We start from the raw sequence: 25,586 nt of genomic DNA, 5'->3' as shown, positions 1-25,586 counted from the left end.
TACATTACCTGACAGCAGGTAAAAATCTTAAAAAACAAACAAACAAACAAACAAAAAAACCCGTAAGCTCTATTAAAGAACTATCTAATGTATACAGTTCAACAGACTCTTCTGCTTCTTCACAGATGTCCCTTTTCTAAATCTCTCAGGTACTGTCTTAGCCCCAAATATGTTGGCCTCTTAGAATTTAGACAGGAAAAGGATATTTTCACAACGTGGCTTATATAACAGCACCTGCAACTTAAACACCTTTTAAAAAGTCCTGATATCAGTCACTTTCACAGGGTCTCTAAAATATAGTGCTATTTCCATTTGCTTATTTAAAAAGATGCTAAACTTCTCCTACTGACAATTATTAGATTCATTAATACAGGGGTCACTGTTGGAACCAGAGACTGAGGCTACTCATTGGCTGAGTGTGCAGTCTTTGTCTCCATTAGAGTTGAGGAAAGCTAGCAGGAAGCACTAGGAGAGGCGGAGTGCAGGCACACAATAGACGCAATTACCCAGGACAGTCAAGAGTCGTAGTAAGCACAAGCTTTCTTATCAGTTTTGAGCTGACCAGGTTCTTTGATGAAAGAGGTAGAATTATAAATAGAACATTTGTGATGTTCAATTAGCATATACATATGGTGGTCATGCACTTGAAAATCTCAAAAGCAAGGTTCCCGTATTTACATTAAAGCTTGCTACAGATGAAAATACATATTTTTAAAAATAAAATGAAAACATAACAGAAACAATGATAGGACTACATAACCTAGTAATAGTCTAGAACAAAGTTATGAAAATGGAAAACAACCAAGTGGCACCGTTAATTTAGCTAATACACTAAGTTGCTTAATAGAATTTCTATACATTTGTCATTATTCCTTTGTAAAATAGAATTCCTATAAATTTGAATTCCAACAATTTGAACCTCAGCTTGCTGGTATACCCTGTGAAATAGTATAAATCAGAGTATCTATAAGATAAAATAAACTAAATCATCTTGAGAAAGTTGGTTACTGCCTCAGTGTTGGTAATAGTTATTTTCACTTAGGCATTTTCTCCCCACAGTACACGAGGCAGCATAATGAACATCGTCCTCGACTCTACCTGTGTAATATCACAGTGAGGTGTGTCCTAGGGCTATTAATTTCTGCCATTCCTTAATGTAGGTCACAGCAGTGCCACTGTTTTGTGTAAAGTGGAATTCAGTGGAATTAAGTCACTCTACTAACTCTATGGAAGGAAAGGACTGGGTATACAAACGATATTGCAGGTGGAGTTCAGGTGTTCTTGTGTAGTCTAGTCACAGGAATTAGAGTATGCAGAGCAATGTTTTTCAAATATTTTTAAATAGCCTAACCCTCTTGTCAAACATTTAAAGTTGATAAATTTTAAGCTTCAGCATCATGCTCCAGGCCATGGAGGTCCCTGTGGCTGCTCATGCTCCATCTCCTGAGATCTTACCCGAGGCATCGCCAGACCCTGCCCCTGGCACTGACAGAGTTGTATCATATATTTATGTACATATGATGCCGATGATTTAACGTGTGTGTTTAACAAAAATTAAATACAAGCAGAAATTTAAAAAAAAATTTGGTGAATCAAGACCTACACCTACTATAGCTAGACTTATACCTATACCTTACACACTTACTATTGTCAGTTAATAGACATACTTAATGTAATCTTACACTCATTCTGTGAAATATATTTTCTTATGGTGATGTAGAAACTGAAATAAAATTATTTGCCTAACGTCACAGGACGTTTAAATCACAAAGCCAGTGTTGGAGTTGAAGACTAAATAACTTCAAAATCTACATTCTTTCCATTATACCATGACAATGAATGACATGGCGAGGCTAACTAGTGGACCACACAGACCACAGGTGATAGCTCATGCAGTGCCTTCTAATGTTTTTTTCTCTTTATCCTTGAAATTGTCATGAAAAGTATTAATGGCAGAGTGCAATGGTGGTAATTAGCCACTTGAAATAAAAAGTGCATAACATCTTAAATGACACCTTTTGTGGCCACTTTTTCCTCCCAAACCACAGCATTAACTCAGCACACCCTAGATGCCAGTCTCAAGTGTGTGTCTACGTATAATTGCTGTTACTATTAATGAGACTTATGTAGGCTCACAAAAGAAATAATGGAACCTATTGAATCAAAATTATGAATCCTTTAATAGTTCTTCCTTGCGAATGAGCGCACTGCATGCTGGCGATTCCTGTTGCATAGCCAACAATTGTTTAAATGCTGGGTCATTTGTGGGCATTCGCTCCATCTGTCAGGTGTCACAGAAACCCAAGGACATAAAAAAGTCCTTCTACCACCTAATGGTTTTCATCTGTTTGGTGGATTCGAGAATTGACCCTTGAGAAGAGATAACTAATAAGGACACAGATCAGGGTGTTAATTTGGAAAGTGTTACAAAGATAGGAAACAAAATTGTCTATAAAAAAATTAGAAGACTTTGGAAAGGAATGGGCTGCTGCTGTCAGGCATACTTGAGTTCAAATACTTGAGCAGCCCATTCCTATTTGTTGTCTTGTGATTTAAATAATCTGCCAAAGGATCAATTCTCAACAAGTGTTCATTCTTTATCCTATTTTTTCTTCTTCCCATATTTAGAACATAGATTTTTTTTTTATATTTCCAAGGAGATGCCAACAGAATTCGAGAGAAAAAAATTGAATAATTATTTATTTGAAATAGAGAAAAACACTGATTGTAAAGAAATGCTCACGCACAAACACACAGAATATACCTTTTGAGTCCAAGACCAAAATGTCATGGTTTTGCTTTTTATTAGTTTGTATGTCCTGGAGAGCAAGTTATTTAACTAACTGTGTATCCTAATTTCTCAACCATAAAATAAGAATAATGAAAATTGCTTTGGAGTATGAGGATGAAGAAATGCATTTAATTGATCAGACCAGTACATGGCACATGGTAGGTTCTCTATACTTCTAGCTTTTTTTGTCTTTCGTATCTTCCTGTTTCTCTGTCAATTTATCCTGACACCTCCTGGTAAGAGTCATCACTGAAATAATAATGTTAGAGGTTTTTCGTTTGTTTGTTTTTACTTTGTTCGCCCCCTCACTGTTAAAAATAACTCATATACTGTGAGTCTTGGTTTTAACGTTCTATAACATACATTTCTCCTAAAAACAGTATGTTGTGCTTTAGCAGACAAATGACCCTCGTTTAAATTCCCCTTGAAATTCACATTACGTGATGCTTTGAAATAAGTGTGAGGTGATTCCTCTATATTAACACATGATGCATTAATTATTTCCTGATGTACTCACATGGAGAAAAATACAAATAAAAGTAATGTCACATTATTTTCTTTCTCTAAAGCCATCAAAAGCACATCTCTAACAAGTGGAAATAATTATTCTCCTCTAAATGATCATTTGGTTTTGGTCAAAGATGGCCTTGTGCTTTCGAGTTATTCAATATTGTCTGTAATAATACATCATTCCATTTGAGATCAAGTCTTGCCTGGAATAAGGAAAACGAGTGAGTATACTGAATTCCATTAGCTTCTTGAAGTTCTAGTAAAACAACAAGAACAACAAAAACATCTTTGTTCTATTTATTGCATCTGCCTTGTTATCTACTCAGCCTGGCCATGTTTGATAGGCATTTGACAGTGTTGACACCCTATGATCTCACCTTTCTTAATTGGACAATAGCACTTTTCAATTAGTGTAAGCATGGCTTCCTGGACTGCCTCTGCAATTTCTCTCACACATATATTGTAATTATGTGTGTACCTCCATGTTTGAGACTATAAACATATGCTATATATTTGAATAAGAGTGCTGTCAACACTTTATTTTAGAAGTGTATTAATTATGACTGCATAATAATGGTGATGCTAATGCAGAGTAGTATCCTGTGCCTAGTTGATATTCACATTACCAAATGCATCTCATTCTTCGAAGAATGAATTTTAAAATAAAAAAACTATTAGCAACTCCACGGAAATTGTGTATTAAGAGTGTCTTACAAACATCCTCTGCAAGACAACTAACAGCCCTTTTATTTTAAATTGTTTCTTTGCCCAACCAGGCAAAGATGTTAAAAATAGGTTAAGTTTTAGAGTTAAAGCAGCTAAAATAACTACATGTCTGAATAAGAATCTGTTTTAAGAGTTTATAGCTTTTTTTTTTTTTACTGAGACTAATATTCATTTATCCAGATTATATTGCCCCATCAATCACCAAGATCCTGTATATTTGTGAGAGCAATTTTGAGTATGATTCTCTTTAATCTTCACATGAACACACAGTGACAATGCCTGGGCAGGTTATTATTTTCAGCAACGTTCAGTTGTGAGAGTAGAAGTTAGGAGTGGGGAAGGGACTTTGTTATCAAATATTCAAGGTACCTTGGATCTGGATAAGCAGGTAACTTTGGCTTGATATTTAACTCCATAAGAACAGCTTTCTTTTTTGGTGTAAATCTGCTATGTCCTATAACAAGAGCATGGGGTGAGAATCTGTCCACTGAGCACACATTAGAAGTATTATAAATGTTTGTTGACTATATTCGACAATAGGTTATAGAGACAAATATGAATGACTGTCTTTCTATATAAATTGTTTTAGTGTCCAGGACACGAATGCTTGAAAGTCCCTAAAAGATGTTTAGAGTCTAAAATTAATTATTCCCTAGCAGAAGCAATTTGAACTATTTATTTAGAATGGCATTTGCCTTTATCAAATAAAACGATTCCACATAGAATATTTCAGGAGTTTTAAAAATCACAGAAATAAATTCTTTTTGAGCACAAAGTCAGTGGTTCTCCAAGTGTGGTGCCTGGACCAACAAAAGGAGCGTCATGTGGGAATGTTTTAGAAATGCGATTGTCTGGACCCCACTCCAAAACTACTTAGGAGGGTCCAGACATCTGTGTTTTTACTCATGGTTCTATTATGTGTGAATATGTATTCATACCTATTTCCTCTAGCCATCTAGGTAGATTGCCAGGGCTTCCAGATGACTTGAGATAATATTTATCTGTGTTTTGAGGTAAATGCCCAGTGTCTCAGAATAATTGTTTTAATGTGTGAATTCTTAAGTTTGCTTCAAAAATGCCTATTTGGGGCAGATAACTTGAATATGCCAGCTTTGAGCTTATATTTGACATATAGTGTCACATCTAATATTCAGTTTCAGAGCTACAGAGAGGGAGGAGTTCATTTCCCCTTTGAAAAACTTGCCTCAAGTTGAAACAAGATGAGTTTGACTTTCCCCTGGTCATACAAAGAAACATCCAATCCCAGATTTTATGATGTTAACCCTAAATTTTTTTGCCAGACCAGCAGCCTATGTTTACAATATTAAAATTAAATTAGTTTTTTAAAATAAACTTTATTAAGGTATAATTATATTAAATTTAGAAAACTAGTTCTCAAAATTTTTGGTCATAAGATACTTTTATACTCTTAAAACTTATTGAGAGGTACGAACTTGTAGTTATAAATAAGTCATGGGATGTAATGTTCAGCACAGGAAATATAGTCAAGAATATTATAATAACCTTGTACAGTGACAGATGGTTACTAGAATTATCGTGGTGATCACACTGTAAGATACATAAATGTTGAATTACTGTATTGTATACCTGAAACTAATATAATACTGTATGTCAACTATACTTCTGTTAAAAAAAAACTTCTTGAGGACTCCACAAAGCTTTGGCTTATGTGAATTATATTTATTATATTTGCCATATTAGAAATTCAAACTGAGAAAATTTAAAGATTTGTCATTTAAAAATAGAAATGATAAACCCATAATGTAATATAAATAATATTTGAATAAAAATAACTATACTTTTCAAAGCAAAAGTAGAAGAATAATATTGTTTTAGATTTTAAAAATCTCTTTAATTTCTGACTTACCAGAAGACTGCTGGATTCTCCTTTCTACTTCTGTGTTCAATCTATTGCAATATGCTGTTTTCACTGAAGTATATGAGGAAAATTCAGGCTCACACAAACATGTAGTTGGAAAAGGCATGGATGTTTTAAAAACCTTTTCATATAATTGTGGATTTTTTTCTATGATACCACACCAAAATCTCCACAAGTAGTGGTTTCTTAAAAGCTACTTTCAATGTGGAATCTGAAACCATATCAATAAATTTTTGTACTCTGTGTATTATATCCATTGGTTTCATTTGCACTTGCAATGGATCTTTTGCTAATTCATAATTTTCTAACCATGCTTTGGAAAATATTGTCTTACTGAATGATACAGATCTTCCAAATTTTATTTTAAAATATTCAAAAAGTATATCAACTAATATCATATGGTCATTAATTTAAAAAAAATCTGTATCTTGAAGCTTCAGTGTCACAGATTGAAGCTACAATCTCAAAGAGGCAGGTATAGATTTTCTTAAATTCTAATAATTGCTAGAAAGCTCACATTTTCTCACGGGCCACAAATACTGTTGGTTATCTTTGAAGCAATAACCTGATTTTATTTATAAATTTTTAAAAAATGTTATATTTTATAAATTATAAAATTTTGATAATTGCGTAGAGTAAATACTTAGGTTTGTCTATAATTAGTTCTTTCCATTTTTCTTTTATGGAAAATGAAGTTCCATGAAATAATGTGGCTCATTCATCTTGCAGCTGAAACAGTCACTGGTTATATCTGTTGGGCTGACGGTCATGCTTCAGTAGGTAGCAAGAGTTCTGTATATATACTGCCCATTTCATTACACAGAAAATATTAAAAGCAGGTGTATTCGGGGCTGAGATTTAATAAATTAATATTTTATACTACCTAGCCAAGACATTCTTAAGTGAAACTGGCCCCCCCTTTTTTTTTAATCTTGAGAGCGTGTGGTAGTGAAGAGTACAGTGACTCAGTACAATTGGGTACCACTGCCGTGATTGGTGCTAACATGGCAGCCCCTTTATGCAGCATTACCTTTGCACTAACAACACAAATATCAACACCGTGAAAAAGGCAGATAGTTCTGACTTCTTGGGTGCCCCGGAAGGTGCTCAGAGATCCCCAGAGGTCTGTGGACCCATGCTTTAAGAACTGCTGCTCTAAACCGTCATGTTTCCTCCACTGCTCAGGTCTAAAGTCCTGATTGAGGTGGTGCCTGGAAACACAGGAGAGATCTGCAGCTTCGCTTCTGGCCAGAATTTTTTTGTACTTTGACAGTGAAGGTTGGCCATTTAAAAAATTTAACTGTGAGGTGATTAAAGTTAACCACCACGACAGTAGCAGCATCTCATCCATTCTCCGCAATCCTCCGCCATCTCTCCCACGTTGCCAGGTTATACACCCCACACACAAGTAGGTAAATGATTTGGAAGTCTGAGTTGCATCAAACTTTTATTTCAGTACATGGTCACTTTCAAAGGACCCTCCATCTCACATCCAAAGATAACTGAAAAGCAATTTACTTCTTTTAATGTAATCACTCCATAATATGACCGAGTGAAGTCGATATTTTTATTGTTCAGTAAAACTGCTGAGAAACCTGCATCCCCTCTTCTAGCTCTGAAAATCTTTCATGTCAATAAGCGCCCCAAAATTTCTTCTCTCTCCTCAAACACACCACAAATGAAAGCAAACGAATAGTATACAAAAAAGCAGATCTTCTCCCCTAACCCCCACGCGTACAAACACTTCGTACTTTTGTTGCCTCTCCTTTCCACATCTATTATTTTCTGTATTAGTTGCTCTTGAACTTGTCATTGCAAATAAAACTAGCATATTTGATTAATGGGAAGAAGATTAAAGGCGCCATTTGATTGTTTTTAGTGGCCGTAGAGTCCACCATGCCAGATAAAACTTTGCTCAGGATCTGAGTGGGTGAAATTGTGGATGCATTTATCATAAACACATAAAAATACTGGGAGGGAGAAATGAGGGAGAGTTCTTTCTTACATTAAAATTTACATATTGAGTACCCATTATGTGCCTAATCAATGTTGTCATATTATTAACGTCGTTGAGTGTACAAGAGAAGTTTGTACTAGTTTTTTGTTTTTTTTTTTTCAGTGAAGAAACGAATACATGATCATTTGAATGGATATTTCTCATTGATAGATTCTGATTTGCAAAGTTTATTTAACAATTCTCTAGCTTGACCTTGTTTTGTGTAAACCCCCCACATTTCATCTCTACATCTACCTCCCAGGTTTGCTAGATTTCCCAAAACCTTTCTACTGGCAAGGGCAACTTCTCTCCTTCCCTCCCCTGTCCCTGTCCAGGGGAGGTTTCTATCATTAGGCTCCTTCCACCGGGAGGTTTGGGCAACTCCCACTCAGAGGTGTTAGCCGGGTGTGACAGACTTCCAGAGGTCCTTAGATGTAGGACTCTGTTTCCTAGTCTGTGCCTGAGAAATGGCAACTCTCATGCTGACCTTAATTCTCACAAGATGCCTATTAAACAGGTAATATGCAAAATGTATGTTTTTTTTAAATGCCTATTTATTGCCAATAGATTTTATTTAAGCATGGTTCATTTACAATATTATATTAATTTCAGGTGTACAATATAATGATTCAACATTTATATATTTTACAATGTGATCACCACATTAAGTCTAGTAATCATCTATCATTGTGCAAACTTATCACAATATTATTGACTACATTCTCCTTCACCTTTTCGCTCACCCCTCCACGACCATCAGTTTTATCTCTATTTCTATGAGTCTAGTTTTGTTTTGTTTGTTCATTTGTTTTGTATTTTAGATTCCACATATAACTGAAACCATACAGTATTTGTCTTTCTCTGTCTGACATGGATGGATCCAGAGGGTATTATGCTAAGTGAGATGTATGTTTAAAAAAGTCACTAAACAGGTTATACTTTTATGAACAGCGAAGTCTTTATCAGGTGCTTTTTTCCCCCCCTTATGTTTGGATCTGACACACAATATTAAAACAATAAAATAGACATGAGCTCGAGATGCAGATAGACTTGGATTTGAACCCTTTCTCTCTTGGTTGTATATATGGTGTTGAGCAATTGCTTAATAGTTTAATCTTCAATTTCTTAATCTGTAAAATGAGGATCTAGTATGAACCTCATAGGGTTGTTGTGATACTTAAACAAAATAGAAAAATAAATGTATCTAATGTAGGGAAACTCTCAATGTTCTTGAAAAAATAGCTGAATAAGCAAATGAATGGGTTACGCGACACCCTTCCCCCACCCCCGCCCGGTGTCTGGGTAGCTGTAGTAATATTATTTTCTGCGGGACTCTCCAAGGTAGTACATTGACAGTGTAAACTAGTTATGCAAACGGTAAGGCGGTGTCTAAATAGTCATAGCCTGTTTAAGCTATAAAACCCCTGAAAAGTAATTTAGTACCACTTCTCTTATTTTATAAATTAAGGAAGATATAATTAGAAAAGATACACAGTCCCTACATACCTGGTTTGTAAACTTATCTGCACTTCATCAATTCTGTTATTGTACTGATTGAAAATATCGTGTACATTTCCTATCGTTGCTGTGACAATTTATCACAAACACAGTGGCTTAAAACAACATGAGTATATTATCTTAACATTCTGTAGGGCAGAAATCCAGACAGATCTCACTGGGCTAAAATGAAGGTGCCTAACTGGGTTCCTTCCTGGAGCCTCTAGGACAGAATTTGTTTCCTTGCTTTTTTCGTCATCTAGAGCCATCCACATTTTTTGGCTAGCGACTTCCTTCCTACATGTTCAAAATCAGCAGCTTGAATCCCTCTGACCATTATACTGTAGTCATATCTCCCTCTGATTATAGACAGAAAACAGTCTCTTTTAAAGATCCAACTAATTAGATTGGGCTCACCTGGATAATCCAGAATTATCTACTCATCTCAAAATCCTTAAAGTAGTCGCATCCGCAAAGTTCTTTTTGACAGGTAAGGTAACATATTTATGGGTTCTGGGAATTAAGACATGAATGTCTTTGGGTGCTATCATTCCACCTTCCACATCTAGAGTTATAACCTATCAGTAGCATCACTGTAAACTGCAGCCACCAGTATGATGAGTAAGGTGTACATAGAGAAGTAGCTAATATGCTTTAGGAGGATGTATTGGTTTGCTAGGGCTGCTGTAATAAAACACAACACACCGGGTGGTGTAAACAACAGAAATTTATCTTCTCACAGTTCTGGAGGCTATAAGTCTAAGATCAAAGATCAAGGTGTCAGCAGTTTGTTTTGTTTTGTTTTTCCTGAAGCCTCTCACCTGGCTTGCAGGTGGCCTCCTTCTCATTGTGTTCTCCCATTGTCTTTCTCCTGTGCACATGCGTCCCTGGTATCTCTTTGTGTGTCCAAATGTCCTCTTCTTATAAGGACACCAGTCAGATTGGATTAAGCTCCATCTTAGCCTCATTTTAACATAATTACTTCTTCCATGGATCTATCTCATAGTGCAGCCACATTCTGAGGTGCTTGCTGGGTGTGAGGGCTTCGACATATGAATTTTGAGAAGAAACAATCCCACTCACAATAGAGGACTTGAAAAAATTATTTTTGTTTCTGTTTATGAATGAAAAAAAACATTTTTATTTTCATAAGATTATTATTATTAAAGCAGGAGATTTACACAGTGCTAACAGATCTATAGATCTATTTACAGTTTTAAAAAGTAAGGTCATCTTGAGTTTTCATTTTTCCCTTGATGATTTGTTGTTATTTGTTATTTTCTCAGTGAACTTCCAGGTTTTGTTGGCAGAACAGAGATAGAGAAACCTACATATAAACACAAACACACATTTACAGTATTGTAGGCTATATTATTCTGATAATTTTATGATATATTTAGTTACATTTCCAAATTTTCACTATATAAGGATAATGATACTTGGCAGAGTTAAAAAAAATCTTTCACATACATGCTATCTGCACAACAATCTGAGATAATGTTTTTGATAATGGTGCTGATGGCCTTGTTAGTATCATTTTAACAAAAGGAAACTAAAATAGGGAAAATTTAAGTAACTTGTTCATGATCATATCTAAGAGTTATAATTCAGACTAGGTCTTTTGATTGTTATTTATCTGAAAGGAAGGATACTTATGAATCTATTTATATAGTTATCTTCTCATCTACTCTTCTTTGCACCCATACATTCTCCAATAAAACCATTTACTTCTCATCCTCCCCTCATAATTCTCTTATTGACACATTTATCCATTCATCTGTCCATCAAACCACTTACCACCCATTGAGTAGTCATGACTGAAACTTAATGTTATTTCTGTTATATTTGAGTTTTGTTCATGACCTTTCTCTTCCTTAAAAGATCTGGAGTGAGACAGTTTTCAATACTGAAGGGATAGGTGTGCATAACACAGCTAAGTTATTATCAGGCTTTTTAATACAGCTAAGTTATTATCAGGCTTTTTGATCACAGAAAAAAGATGGCTTGCTAATGTCATACTCTATTTTATGACCCAACCTAAACCCCAGGTTTATGGATTGCAATGTTCAATTGCAATGTTCTTCCAAATTCACAACATTTTGATTATCCCAAGTCTCTTTATAAATATAGAATTTCAGATAGAGTAGATGACTGTCATTTGGTTATCCACTGTGTTCTTTCCCACTGTGCTCTTGTCAGTTATTTGAATAACAAGATACATCCTGTTTAGCAAGTATTTATGATTACCACATCAGAAATCCATCTCATATTTTTAACTCCTATTAGTGCTCTGGTTAAAATTCTTTTGAAACAAAGAATATTGGCACAGAATTCTCTTAACATTTTCTCCTTTTTCATGGTACAGCTGAATATCCGCTGTAAATTGACCCTTGGAAAATATCCTGAATATCAATTTTACATATCGATATCTGTTTAAAATCCACTTCTTTTGTTTGTATAATACTGCTGGGTTTCTTCTTCAAATCCTATTCACCTTGCTTATGTTGTATATTACATTATCTATTGATTTGGTATAACATTTCTCCCTCTTATCTATCTATCTATCTTTCTTTCTATCGATCTATCTATCTATCTACCTATCTATCTATCTATCTATCTATCTATCTATCTATCTATCTATCATCTATTATCTATCTATCTATTTATCTTTCTTTCTGTTCTATCAAGAGAGATAGAGAGGTCCCCACCACCCAACCCGGGAAATTTGTGGAGAGATTGTTTTGTTGAAAATTAAATATGCACCAAAGATTTTTATGTGAGAATCTCTTGTAATTTATTGTTGAACTTCCAAAAACTATGTCTACTTTAGTGTAAGACAGGGAATAGTGCTCTGAGACAGAATAATTAGTTATGTTTTTCCAAAATCAACGTTTTCCTAAGAAACTCTGTGGTCTTTCCAGCCCACCCACTCACCACATGTCCATCTGTTCGTTCGTTCATTGATTCATAGTATTCAATATGTGTTGGAACCTAAAAAGAAGGATGGCTGAGAATTTTAATCAGCCATCCCTTTATCCATCATTCCCTTTATCCACGTATTCTCCAATAAAACCATCTATTTAACTATCCTACTCCTCTTAATTCTCTTATCAACAAAGTTATCCACTCACAATCCATTACCCTAGTCTCTTTTTAGTAATTGGTCCACTAGTGCTATGCATCCACACTCTTGCTCCTGTAAACATTTATTCAGTGACTCCGTGCATATCAACCACCTTCCCTCAATGTCTAGGCTTATAGTTATTGAGTATCAAGAAACAAAAATAATGTACGCTTTAAATATCTTACGATTTTATTTGTCAATTTTACCTTAATAAAGCTGACTAAAAAGAAATACGAACTTTCAGATATATCTACTCTTGTGAGTTATTGAATAGGTAAATAAGTACCAAGTATGTGATTAAGTGACATGCCCAGTGTAAGAGTTTAAGCCCACTCAAGAGGTAACATTCTTATTTTTACTATAAATCAGTGTCGTTCGTTGAATTCTGACCCAGAATATGTTTTTCAGAGTATTTTTCTAAGAAAGCAATTGCAGGTTTGGCAGAATCTATTATTCCAAAATTTAATCTCCACAAGAATCCAACCTATATACATTTTTATTTTAATATATTGGTTCCTAAGAGATATCATGCCTTTATCTATTATCTAATGTCACATTTTAATCATTATAAAACCCTAAAGGTAAGGTTATTAAAACTTACTAAAACATTTTACAGATAAGGAAGCTGAGTTTGGGGAAAGTTAACTAAATTCTTCAATATCCTAGAGTTTGTTTTAATCTAGCTCTATTTCTACCAGTTTCTCATTCTAAGTGTCATAATCTGAACTACTATTTTATAAATCTTTGATTGCCTCAGAGAGACATTTTGACTTCAAGCCTGTAAACTTTAATATTAACCAGGCCATTTTCAGCACACATTAAAAAAAAGATATATCCAAGAGAAGGGTGTCCACTGACTTTTTTTTTTTTTTAATAATTGCTTAGTTAAATATGGGAGTCTCCACCTCAGTACTTAAGGGGAAAGAGAGAAATCTGAGAATGCAGAATTTAAGCATTCCTTGAGCATTTTTAAGACCATTTTTTTTGGTATGATGGGCAAATTTAAGCTACTTTTTCTGTGGTATCATTATAGAGTTAATCCATCTAATTCCCCTTTCTCTGAATCCTATCAACAAGGATAGCTTGGCTTCACTTATGTGTGGGTCTTTATATAAAGAGAAGTTTTGCTCATTGCGATAACTTAAATATTTGAAATGTTACTTATCATCAGTATACTGCCTTATAAAAATTAGACGGGGTAACTTTCTTTATCAGAGTCTGGCTGTGAGAGTTGGATTTGCTATGGGCCTGACACATCATGTTTCCAAACCTGTAAAGCTGTTGTCCTCACAAGAAGATAGTAGCAGATATGCCAAAGTCATGAACGCCAGCTTGTGAAGTCTCTTGGGAAACACCCTGCCAGCCTCTCCTCGTCCACATTGTCTCTTTACATTCCTATTAACTGAGCATGCTGCCTTTGTATTTCTGTAGGATGAATTGGTTCACAAATTGTGTCTGTCCTGTATGGTTTCATACACGTGGTTTCTTATTGTATGTATTCAATCTCTATTGCCATCCAAGGACAAACTAGAGAGGCCTCTCCATGTTGTCTCATCACAAAGGGAAACAGGAGACCCATAGACTAGTTTTGCTTTCTGGAGAGTCTCTATAGAATTATGCTAAAATGTGTATGTTATGGGATCTGATTTACCAGGTTACATCTGGTTCTGTCATTTGTTAATTCTGTGAGCTCGAGAAAGTCAATATACACTATTGACTAACGTCTTTGGGTTCCAAATGATCTGATTCTCATCTAGTAACTTAGATATTTCTCTGGAGGAAGACAGGAAACTTGAGAAACTCACTTAGGGTATCCTTCTGGAAAGAGTAGAAATTCAAATTAAGTTCTCTTGACAGAGTTACCTGATTTTCAGATGATAAAGTGATTTCCCCTGTAGTTCACTGAAAATATATATATATATATTTATTATGTGTCAAGTATGACGCTTATTGGACATAGCATTGAATCATGTACAGAGAAGCCCTGTCCTTGTAGAACTTACCATTTAAAAGAGAAGCACAGGCAATACATTCCTTTTTCTAACTTTATTTTCAGCTCCCTGCAGCCAAAAACAACATCCACTTGAACTTGCTGCCAATTTTTGTTCCTCTGGGTCCTAGTCTCCACGGCCAGGTCATTCTTTTCAGCACTCACCAGCAACTGACACAGAATGTAAGAAACACATGTCTGAGGTATCCAGACACTACACGTTTGCCTGCTGTAAAAACATTGGAAGATATTTTTTGTGTGAGGCAGAGGTCATGTTCAGCATGGGGTACTGTGTTCTGTTCCTTTAATCAGGGATTGTTTCTTCTTTAGCCTCTCAACTCTTAAGACACAATTAAGAGTAACATAGTTTATATGTGAATTACTTTGAAAAGTGTTATTATTTCATGGAATTATTATTTCCTTAGAGTGTGTGATGACAAGAGTAATTGCATATTCCCAACTAGAGCTTACTAAAATGTTAGGGCATTTTTATGCCTATTCCCTAGCATTAGTTTTATGATGTAATTTGTTTCTGCAGCTTGTTAAGAACAGAGTGGCTAGATGAAAGATAACTGGATTTGAATTATTTAGATTTTCTCTAGTGGTATAACACTGCAGCATATAAAGATATCTTACAAGTTATGTAGCCCATCATGACACTCACCCCTCCTACCCATCTACCACCATCATATGGTGCTTTATTTCGCTCTAAATCAAGAACAAGTGGTTGTCTCAGTCTGCTTGAACACAGTGGTGGAACCAAACACTTCATTTCCTGGACCATTGCATGTTTGGTCATCATCCTTTGTGAGATGTTCTATAGTGCAAAGAAGGCAGAACTACAAGTTAAAATAAGCAGATTTCAAGTCTGACTCCTGATCCTTGGGAGGGATGGGTGCTTCAGACCCATGAAAAGACTCTTACACCCTCTTGCCCTTTCTCTTTACCTGCCCTTTCTCTCTCTGGCAGCCTAACTATGTCCCTGATCTAGATTGAAGTCCTATATTCCTATCATCTCAGAGATTTAGGCCAAAAGCTTATATTGCGTCAAAGTCCCTGACGCCATCTTTGACAGTGAATGGTCATGACTTAAAGATTAGACCATCAGCCCATTCACTGATAGAATTATAGCTCATAGCACAGCTTCTTCCTGACAGGCACGGAACTAGATACTAAGAATATAGCACTAAAATGTAAATTAATTAAAGAGTGCTAAGCTTGCTATCCTCTCCAAGGGTAAACGGAGTCACAAAAAGCAGATACAGAATTTTATGCTGCAGTGATCCCTGGTAACCTCTTTGGGTTCCAAATGATCTGATTCTTATCTAATAACTTAGATATTTCTCTAGAGCAAGATAAGAAACTTGAGAAACTCTCCTATGGTGTCCATCTGGATAGAGTGGAAATTCAAAATAAGTTCTGATGACAGAGTGACCTGATTTTCAGATGAGAAAGTGACTTTCTGTGTAGTTCACTGAATCCTATTCTTCATCACTCACTTGCTAGGAAAAGGTGGGCAGAATAATAATTAAATCATTTTTTGGTATTAAAAGGGACAATCAGGGGAGAATTTATCTTCTCTCGGCTCCATTGTCCTTGGAGTACTTTAGTGTCCTCATGAATCCTGCGTGGGAAAGGTATTTTATTTTTTTCAACAGCTACGAGAGAGATGGTTGATACTGAAGACTGGGGTGGGATGGGGCTCTTGTGAAAACAGTGATGTCTGAGTATCAGATAATTGTCACTATTATCCACCTATGATTCTTCCATTACCCATCCACCTGTCCAACCTTTCACTCATCCTTCCGACAGCATTCTCATCTATGTCTCAGTTCTTATGCTGGGTGCTAAATTTGAGTACATATTTGAGGGGACTCAAGGGCTATGCATTCGGGAGTGGATAAGATTTTAGCTCACCAGGTCTAACTTTTCCAAATTCTTTGCTGTCCTCTTTAAATCATTGTTTTGAAAATAAAATGAGAAAATGTTCTTTCCTTCCCTTCTTTTATAGTCGCCTTACTCGACAGTTTTGGAACTTCTGATAATTTTATAGACCCCTTACTAGGCAGTGGGAATACATAGGAGCATGAACATGCAAATGCTTCTTTCCATGACTTTTAGAGAATAAACTTGTATTTTAATTGGAGGGTATTATGCAAATATATGGAAGATGGTGAGAGTGTAATTAAACCGATACAATTCAGCTCAATTATGTAGCAGTCCTGTTATGATCCCTGAAATCAAAGACTTAATATGAAATTTTGGGATTTCTCATTACACACCCTACACTCTGTGCTTCTCCAGCCGGGCTTCAGGGACTGACCAGAGGGATTAGAGATTCATCTGGTTATAGATGTAACATATCACGGGCGTGGGCAGAACTTGAGAACCAAAAGTGAGGCAGCTTTGTGAATCGGTATCTAAGTATTCTGTCTGACTTCTTCCCCTTTGCTTTCAAGACCTTTGCTTATAGGCACGCACCACTGACTCTGATGTCACTAAAACAAAATTATCGTTATGTCAGGCTCCTTACTGAAACCTTGTGTTTATGGACTGTTGCTCTCATAGTCAAATCTAAACTCTACGTCTTGGTTTCAAAACTCTACATAATAGGCCTCTTGCCTTTTTGCTTTCTATTCTTATTTCTCACCACCTCTCTTTTCAGTGCTCCAGTCACATGAACTCATCCTTAGTTTCTCTACTTTAGTGTGCTCTCTCTTATTGCGGGCTCTTCACCCGCACTGTTACCCATGCCTGCAACACATGTCTTCCCTTGCGAAGGTCTGAAGTTTTAATCATTACTTCTTTGGGGAGGCCTTTTCTGTCCCTCCGCACTCCACTTTCTGGGTTAAGTAGAAATTCTAAATGTTCATGCAGCTGTCCGTTCTTTCCATACTATGGCTTTAGAGCATACACTTGAATCCAGGGGATTTACTCTAAAGCTTGTGCTGTTAAGATTGCCACTTGCTGATAACACATTCTGTAGAAAGGTTTCCTAAAAAAATCTCCGAATCTCAAACTAATGGTGAATGGTGAAGTGGTCTTTAGTTCGCTATGACAATAGCATTATATTTGTCCATATAAAATGTTTATCAGATAAGAAGTAGTCAATATATGTAACATTATTATTATTATCATTATCCTTCTAAATTTTGTTTACCTGTGCTTATCTCTCACTAAACTACAGGTCTTTGGTGGCAAACACTATGTCTGTGCTGTATATACACATGGTTTGATCATGTTTAATAACTGTATGGATAAGGACTTTCTGTACCACAGCTGGGCCAAAGAGTCTTGCCACCCTAGGTCAATTTGTATGTGTTCCTTAATCCGCTCTAATTAGCAGAAGCTGCAGTGCACAGTGTGTAAACATTTGGTGTATTTGGGATATCTTTGGCTCCATAATCTCACGGAGAGGGTCCTGAGATGGGATAAATTGATTTTCTTGCATTGAAGTAAGAAGAACCTCACAGACTTATGTGAAGACCAACAAAAAAAGGAGCTGCTGGACACTATGTACTCTGAATCCTCCTAAAGTCTAGACCTGGAGTATTATGAGCATTTGCTGCCTGTAAATTGCTATTCTTACAAACCCACGACTCTTCTTTGCAATGCCAGATTGGTTGCTTGAATAAACCATGTGCAAGAGTGTGTGTGTGATACAAATTATAGGATGAAACTAATGAATATAGAAATATAATATTCAGTGTTTGAAGATTGCTATTAGCCCAGGGATCTAGATTTGCCTGAGATTTGCAAACAAACAAACAAACAAACAAACACGAAGTAAGAAAGAGGAAGCACAGTGCTTAAGTGTTTTTCCCCAAATTTTTTCAGGATGAAGTCTTTGGAATCTGCTTTTACTTAGGCTGCAACTGGGCTTATCACAATGTTTCAGATAGTTGTTTGTGGTCAAGTATGATATGAAGTAAAATAGTTTTAGTTTTTTATTACACATGTAATACGTCCACTTCCATTTTTGTCTGTTTTTCAAAGTGATTATCTCAGATTCTAAAGTCAATTCTGCAGAGTAGATATTTTATCCCCACATTACAGGCAGAGTAACTGAAGCTCAAATGAAGGTGTTAATTTATCCAGTCCCAATAGTTAGACCTGATTCTTAGCTAAATGTTTTACTCTTTCAAAAAACATATACTTTTCCCTTCTTCTCCCTCAGTTATTTCTAAACAGAAGGGACCATCAGAGCCTAAGTTATAATTATAATACTATTTTACTAATTGATTAATGTAAGAAAAATATGGCATGAATACATTCTAATATAATAAAGATAACACTGTTTTGAAGGGCTTAATTTTAAGAGCAAAAGTGTTGTAGACAAGAGTGACACGTGCCAACATCTTCTGCATCTCAGGAATGCCTTTTGTTTGAATGGAAACTTCCATGAATGATATATTATTCAAATATTCTTTTTTTAATAAAAATGCTAATGGAAATATTAAAATGCACATAAATTAAAATGGTCATAAATTAGGATTAATATCACATTAATGAATTATAATCCCACATTCATTAAGATAGAGTGGCATTTCAATATTTGCTCTTGTTAATAAATTTAATACAATAATGAAAGGGATACATTTTGAGATTCAATAAATATTTGATGTAATCTTATGCTTTAACTTTTTAAAATATTCAAAAGTAAAGTTGGAGATCTTGATGCATTTGAATTCTTTGTTGCTATTTTATGTCTTTTTTATAATCTTTTCTTTTCATTTATTGAAGCGCTAAATACAATTTGAATTGGCAAAGAGAACGATAGAACCTATTCTGAATAAAAGTGATCCCAAGAGAATACAATGTCTTTTGAGTTTTTAGGAGATTGTTTTTTTTTTTTTTAAGAAACAAGTATTTGAAATCTCATGGTGCGATAAGTGGAACTATATTGGCATTTAAATAACTGAATTAAACTGAAAACATGTGCATGTAAGCAGTATTTTGCAACTATAATTCAATGAATTTTTCTTTTAAAAATGCAAACTAAAAATGTATTCTTGTTTTTTTTTTTTAAAGAGGAGTCAACGTAGTATAAAAAGAAGCACCATGTATCAGAACACTCCTGTCTCCCTCTTGAGAGTAAACTGAAAATTTTAAAGCCAGGGACTGTTTCCCTTAGTATCTACTAAACCATTTCAGGCAGAGTCGGTGTTCCATAAATATTTGTTGCCATGACCTGAGAGGGATCTGGATTCTTGCTGCAAAGTTTTTATTTTTCAAAGGGGTCTCATTTCTGGAAAACATGTCCTCATATTCTGGCCTCGGTGTTCTTTTTATAAAATGGGAATAATTTTCCTGGACCAGAAGAATTATATGAAACAAAGAAAAAAAAATCCTAGACAAACATAAGATTTTAATACATATCAGATTATTAGAATGTTTTTTGTTTTCATAAATAGAACAGGCAGATAAATTCTGAGTCTCCAATGCTTGATTCCAAAATATGAACCTTGGGGAGGTTATTACGTGCCTTGTCAAACTTCCTTTTTTACATGTTTTATATGAAATATCTCAACTATTGATTTTCTTTTGGTAAAAATGAAGAGAATTATATGAGAAATGATTCACATAGTTCTTGGCACGCAAATAGTGATTCATAAAAGGTAGCTAATGATAACTTTAAATAAATATATTAATAAACTGAAAAGAATTTATACATTTTTATATTTTTCCCTGATCTTTTTATCCTTCTAAATGTATGTCAGTTTATACTAAATAGGTCAGAGTTATTTTTTAACTGTTCAAACTTATCTGTATGAATTTCATTGTTTTATTTTGATTGATATGCATACAATTGCATAGACTCTTTGTACAGCTACTGTTACTGTTAGCAGAAATTATGAAGTTACAATTAATGTAAAAAGAACCAACTTGATACTCAAACAGGAGGTAGTTAAATTAACATTGCAAATTTTCCCATCACTAACCAATGTCACTTTTCATTTCAGCTGCACACAGACCTGGATCCTGGAAGCAAAAAAATTAAGTATATCCTATCAGGTGATGGAGCTGGGACAATCTTTCAAATAAATGATATAACAGGAGATATCCATGCTATAAAAAGACTTGACCGAGAGGAAAAGGCTGAGTACACCTTAACAGCTCAGGCAGTGGACTGGGAGACGAACAAGCCTCTTGAGCCTCCTTCTGAATTTATTATTAAAGTTCAAGACATCAATGACAATGCACCGGAGTTTCTTAATGGACCCTATCATGCTACCGTGCCAGAGATGTCCATTTTGGGTATGTATGCTTCCAGTTTCACAGAACTATTAAGAGTCATCTTTAAAATAGCTCCTGGCATCAGGGATAGTGTGTTGCTGACTAAAAGACATTTATTACCGTCTTATCTCTAATTTGCATTTCCAAATCCCCTTTTTTGGCCTCAGTTCTACAGCTCAATAGCTTCAGTCCCTCAGTAATAGGAACTGACGAAGCAGATTTATTAAAATATCTCTCTTTACACCACAGTACTTCAATAGGCTGAATTTGCATTCCTCTCATAGACTTGTAGTTGGAGTATTGTTACTGAGGCGGATTTATCAAGATTTGTTCCAACATGCCAGACTAATCCTATTGATATTTGCTTGATGTTTAATTATTTGTTTGTGTATATTCACATGCAGATGCAGCGCATAGAGAAATAGAGAACCATCTAGGTCTGTAGTCAGCCAGATATTGAAATGAGCTGGTGGTTTAAAAAATCACAGTCACCAGAGACTTTTGTGCTGTCACCATCTCGCCTTAAATAACTTTTTCTTTAGGAGCACTACAATTATCAATGGCCCACACTCACTTTTTCTGAGCCATTGAAGTGTCCATTATGTTTTACAGAGAAGTATATATTTCAAAACATGATTTTTTACTTTTTTCCCTCTTTTTTGAATCTGGTTACCTTTCCTCAAACTCTGGTCTTGATCCAGGAAACCCCTGATCCCAGACTTCAGACTATATAAGAGATGGGATTTTAGAGCTCTTCCTTATCTGACAGAATTTGTGGGTAGGTTCCAAAATTCAATGCATAAAATTGCAAAAGTCATTGTTGCGTATGTAGTAATATGGACCCTACTTTGTTTTAAATTGCATTTAAAGCAACCTATAAGGATACATGCTATGTATATTTACATTGTATATTTACATTTACATTGCATTATGTAGCTAATAATGTTTTCAAAATCATTTAGCATTTTCTTTACATGTGTGGCAAAATCACATAAATTCAAAGCAGGCGAACGTAATGAGACAAATAAAAAACACAAGCAGAGATATAAATTGAAGGCCAGAATTAGCTAAATAGCCTAGCTGCATTTGATCTCTTCTTTCTTACAATAAACCTTTGGTGGATCTGCCCAAGCAGCAACCCATCAGAATTGATTTCAGGCCTTGATATCTTGCCCATGTATTTCTCCTGCCAAGACTTTGTCTACTTTGTCTCTCTCTTGTGCAAGGAATTCTACTTCTGTTCCCCAACTCCCTTGTTATCAAAATCACATCACTCTGCTACAGCTGGCTAAAATGACACTATTTCTAGGGAACCATCTATGGCTTTCTAGCAGGAAGTTTTGTCTCGACCAATGCCTCAAAAAGAAACCCACAAACAAGCAAAAACATCTCCATGTGAGTCCTTCTTTTAGATTCTAACATGCGAACACAAACCAACAAACACTATAAATATATATATACTATATATATATATATATATATATATATATATGTATATATATTCCTCTCTTTTTCTTTTTTTCTTCTTGTTTGAGCAACTCATTTAGGGCAGAGAACTTGCCTCATTCAGATTTTCATCTAGATTAGAGTAATATGGTCTTAGAGGACTATTGGCACCTATAATAAATACAGACACTTTATTTTCATTGCTAACAAATGATGAACAGAGAAGTTGTTATTTTTGCCTTATTATTATGATTTCTACATCTTAACGGGCAAGTCTATATCTATTTATTGTAAATGTGTCAGAGGCTTCCATTTCTGTGTATATGAGTCATGTGCTTGATATATATTTTGAGAAAGACCCTCCCTTCCCCCGCCAAAGTTCTGCAGACTTCAAGGTCAGTTTCACCTAGGAAACTGATTTTGAAGCTATTATTAGCTACCTAATACAAAGTTAATGTAAATATACAATATATGAATTTTTTTTCTCTTGATGAGAGTGGAAACTAAAAGAAATAACCTACAGTAACATTTACATGGTTTTTTTTTTTAATGTTTTGTCTGTGACATCTCTTTCAAAAACTACGTGAACTGTGCTGCAGGCAAAAGTGTGGGTTTGGAAGTTAGAGAATTTTGAATCCTAGTTCTATCCCTTATGATCCAGTTGACTGTGAATTCGGGGAGGTTAAATTATTGTTTATTTTCCTTAGCTACAATGCGAAGATAACAATTTCCATCTTGCTTTCATTGTGTGAGAATTCATGATAAAATATGAGGTTGAGGTATGCCATAAAGTAAATAAGAGTTCGATAATTGCTCACTATGGATTTTAAAAAAATTGTTTCTGTTAATCTATTTCCCACCTTACCTTTGGACCTTTCCTTATATATTGATGTTATGCACTGGGTGTCTGGTTTCTATTTGACTCCAGCCTCTCTGGTTAAGGGAAGCAGGAAGCGGCTGCATTATTTTATTGTCAAGTGTGAATTATTCCCTTCGTTTCTCATGAAGGTGAATATCAGGATGAAGGTCAGCTGCTATCTCCTTTCTCTCCCCATTACCACTGTTCTCTCTAGGCCTGTCTCTTCCCTCCCCTCCTTCCTTCTTTCATTTTTCTTCCTTTGCTGCTGCAGAAATGCCAGCACCTGCACCTGTACGCCCCGAGGAATGCCAGCAAGGACTGAGGGATTTCATTGTGCAGAAAGTGAAAAATAAAATTCTAATTGAGAAATTTACCAATATTAAATTTAAATGAATGTGATGTTCAAGAACTGTCTGCCAGTTGACAAGCTGTCAAGACAATACACACATATATATTTGCCCAAATGGCAGCCAAATTATTTTAGAAATATCTTATTTGGAAGCTGGAAATGCAGCTCTTTTATATTCTGTGAATTTCAGAACTTGATGTAAACTCACTTTTTTATAGCTATATTACATAAAGAGCAACATGCAAGCTTGTCTGATTTTTACTGTGGATACCAAACAAGCATTGTTGAAGTTGTAGTTGTTTTTTTCAGTGAAATTTTGCCTATATTTATCAATATCCATACTTTAAATAGATATTTTTAATGCTATGATATATTGAAGTGAGGCGTGTTTAACCCTGATTTTATGTCTATACCTGCATTTGGGTAAAATATTTTTTTGAGTTTAAAATAGAATCTCAGATTATTTGGCTGCAAGTTTGCCTTTGGCTTGCATAAAGGGTATAACCCATGTAAGCCTCACTTTATCTGTATTATGTGTACAATAATCCCTATCTAAAAAAGTATGTTTGGAAATATCCAATGATTATTTTTAAAGCATTTGGCATAGCATAGAGTCAGTGCCCAACAAGTTTATTTATAACTGTCCATTTGTGAGTTATTTCTACTAGTATGGTTCAATAAATTGCCTGCATGATGTAAATTGCCTATATGATAGGAATACTCAACAAGCCTTAACTCTATGTTTCACAAATGTACATACTGAAATGAACCCTACTTTATTCAAAAGGACATACTAGTGAAGGTAGAAGTAAAGGAATGAGAAAGCCAAGTAGAATAGACCCTTTTTATCTGCAAGGAGTACATTCCAAGACCCCCATGGATGCCTCAAACTGCGGCTAATACTGAATCCTATATACACTATATGTTTTCCTAAACATACATAACTATGATAAAGTTTAATTTATAAATGTGGTACAGTAAGAGGTTAACAATAACAACAATAACTAATAATAAAATGGAATAATTCTAATGATATATTATAATAAAAAATATGTGAATGTGGTCTGTCTTTCAAAATATCTGGAACTTTCCCTATAATATTTTCAGAATGCAGTTGACTCTGTGGGTATCTGAAACCATGAAAAGTGATACCACAGATAAAGGGGGACCACTGCAGTGCTTACGCTGATGGGCATTATTGCATTGTTGAGTGCAGTATGTAAAACATGACACTGGAGATTTTCTTAGTTTCCTTTTAGATCCAGGGCTCCCTAATGATGATCAATATGTAACAAAAAGTTGCTGGATGCCAGAAGCTATGTTAAATGCTTCTGATATCCACAACCATCCTGCAACATTAGTACCGCTATTAACTTCCCTTCTCATTATTTTAAATCAGAAAAACAGGGCAGATAATAGCTAATCCAAATCCAGATATTAAGTGGAGGAGCTATAGATTTTAAATCCAGACATCTGACTCTACCCATGGGTTAACCAGTCTGCTCTACTAGCCTTTGATGATGTCTCTAGGGAATTTTGTTTATATGAGTGCCATGATTCTGCTGCATAGTTATAATAGTTAATGTTTTTCCCAGGTGGAAGAGCTCTCGAGGTCAGTATACTTTACAAATTAAATTGGACAAGGAGAAGTTTGGGTGAAATGTTACACAATTTTCAAGACAGGAATATAAGCACTTTAAAAATATAAAGCCAATATATCACATAGGAATTCAAATAACAATACAATTAATTAAGAACCGTGTGGAGAATGGCTGGGGTTGAAGCGCTGTCAATATAGTAAAGACTACAGAGAATAACTGGGATTGACTCTCGATTTCCTGATGGGGGATGCGAAAGGAGAATGCACACTCCACCAAAAAGTATTAATGGAAAGATCAGAAAGAGGTCAAGGGATGATTTAGAAAAAAGATATTTTTAAAAAGCATATCTCATTTCTTTCCAAAGGCTTGTAACTGAAGAGGTGTTGGAAGTCAGTATACCATATGCAAGTGAACTCCCTCTACTTAAACAGCAACTTGGCCAAAAAGGAAAATATTAGAATTTGAAAATAATTTCAGTCTCTTGACAATTATTTTCTTTCTGTCAACTTCTCTTATCATTTATGACTTTCCTTTGTAAATATGTTCTTTTACGGTAAACA

At 35.1% G+C, this 25,586-nt stretch overlaps 1 protein-coding gene across 3 annotated transcripts in view; it reads left to right on the top strand.

Annotated features, from left to right (window-relative positions):
- CDH8 (cadherin 8) overlaps positions 1 to 25,586 on the top strand; it is a 314,915-nt gene that overhangs the window by 87,188 nt on the left and 202,141 nt on the right. For all 3 annotated transcript variants that reach the window (XM_039888875.1, XM_039888873.1, XM_039888874.1), the window contains exon 3: positions 20,498 to 20,792. In XM_039888875.1, the coding sequence (XP_039744809.1) occupies positions 20,498 to 20,792 (295 nt within the window). The remainder of the gene's footprint in view (positions 1 to 20,497; positions 20,793 to 25,586) is intronic.

Source organism: Pteropus medius, unplaced genomic scaffold (assembly GCF_902729225.1).
Source record: "Pteropus medius unplaced genomic scaffold, Ma_sr-lr_union100, whole genome shotgun sequence".
Lineage (NCBI taxonomy): Eukaryota > Metazoa > Chordata > Mammalia > Chiroptera > Pteropodidae > Pteropus > Pteropus medius.
Note: the sequence above shows the minus strand (reverse complement) of the source record. Positions and strands in the feature narration are given on the sequence as shown.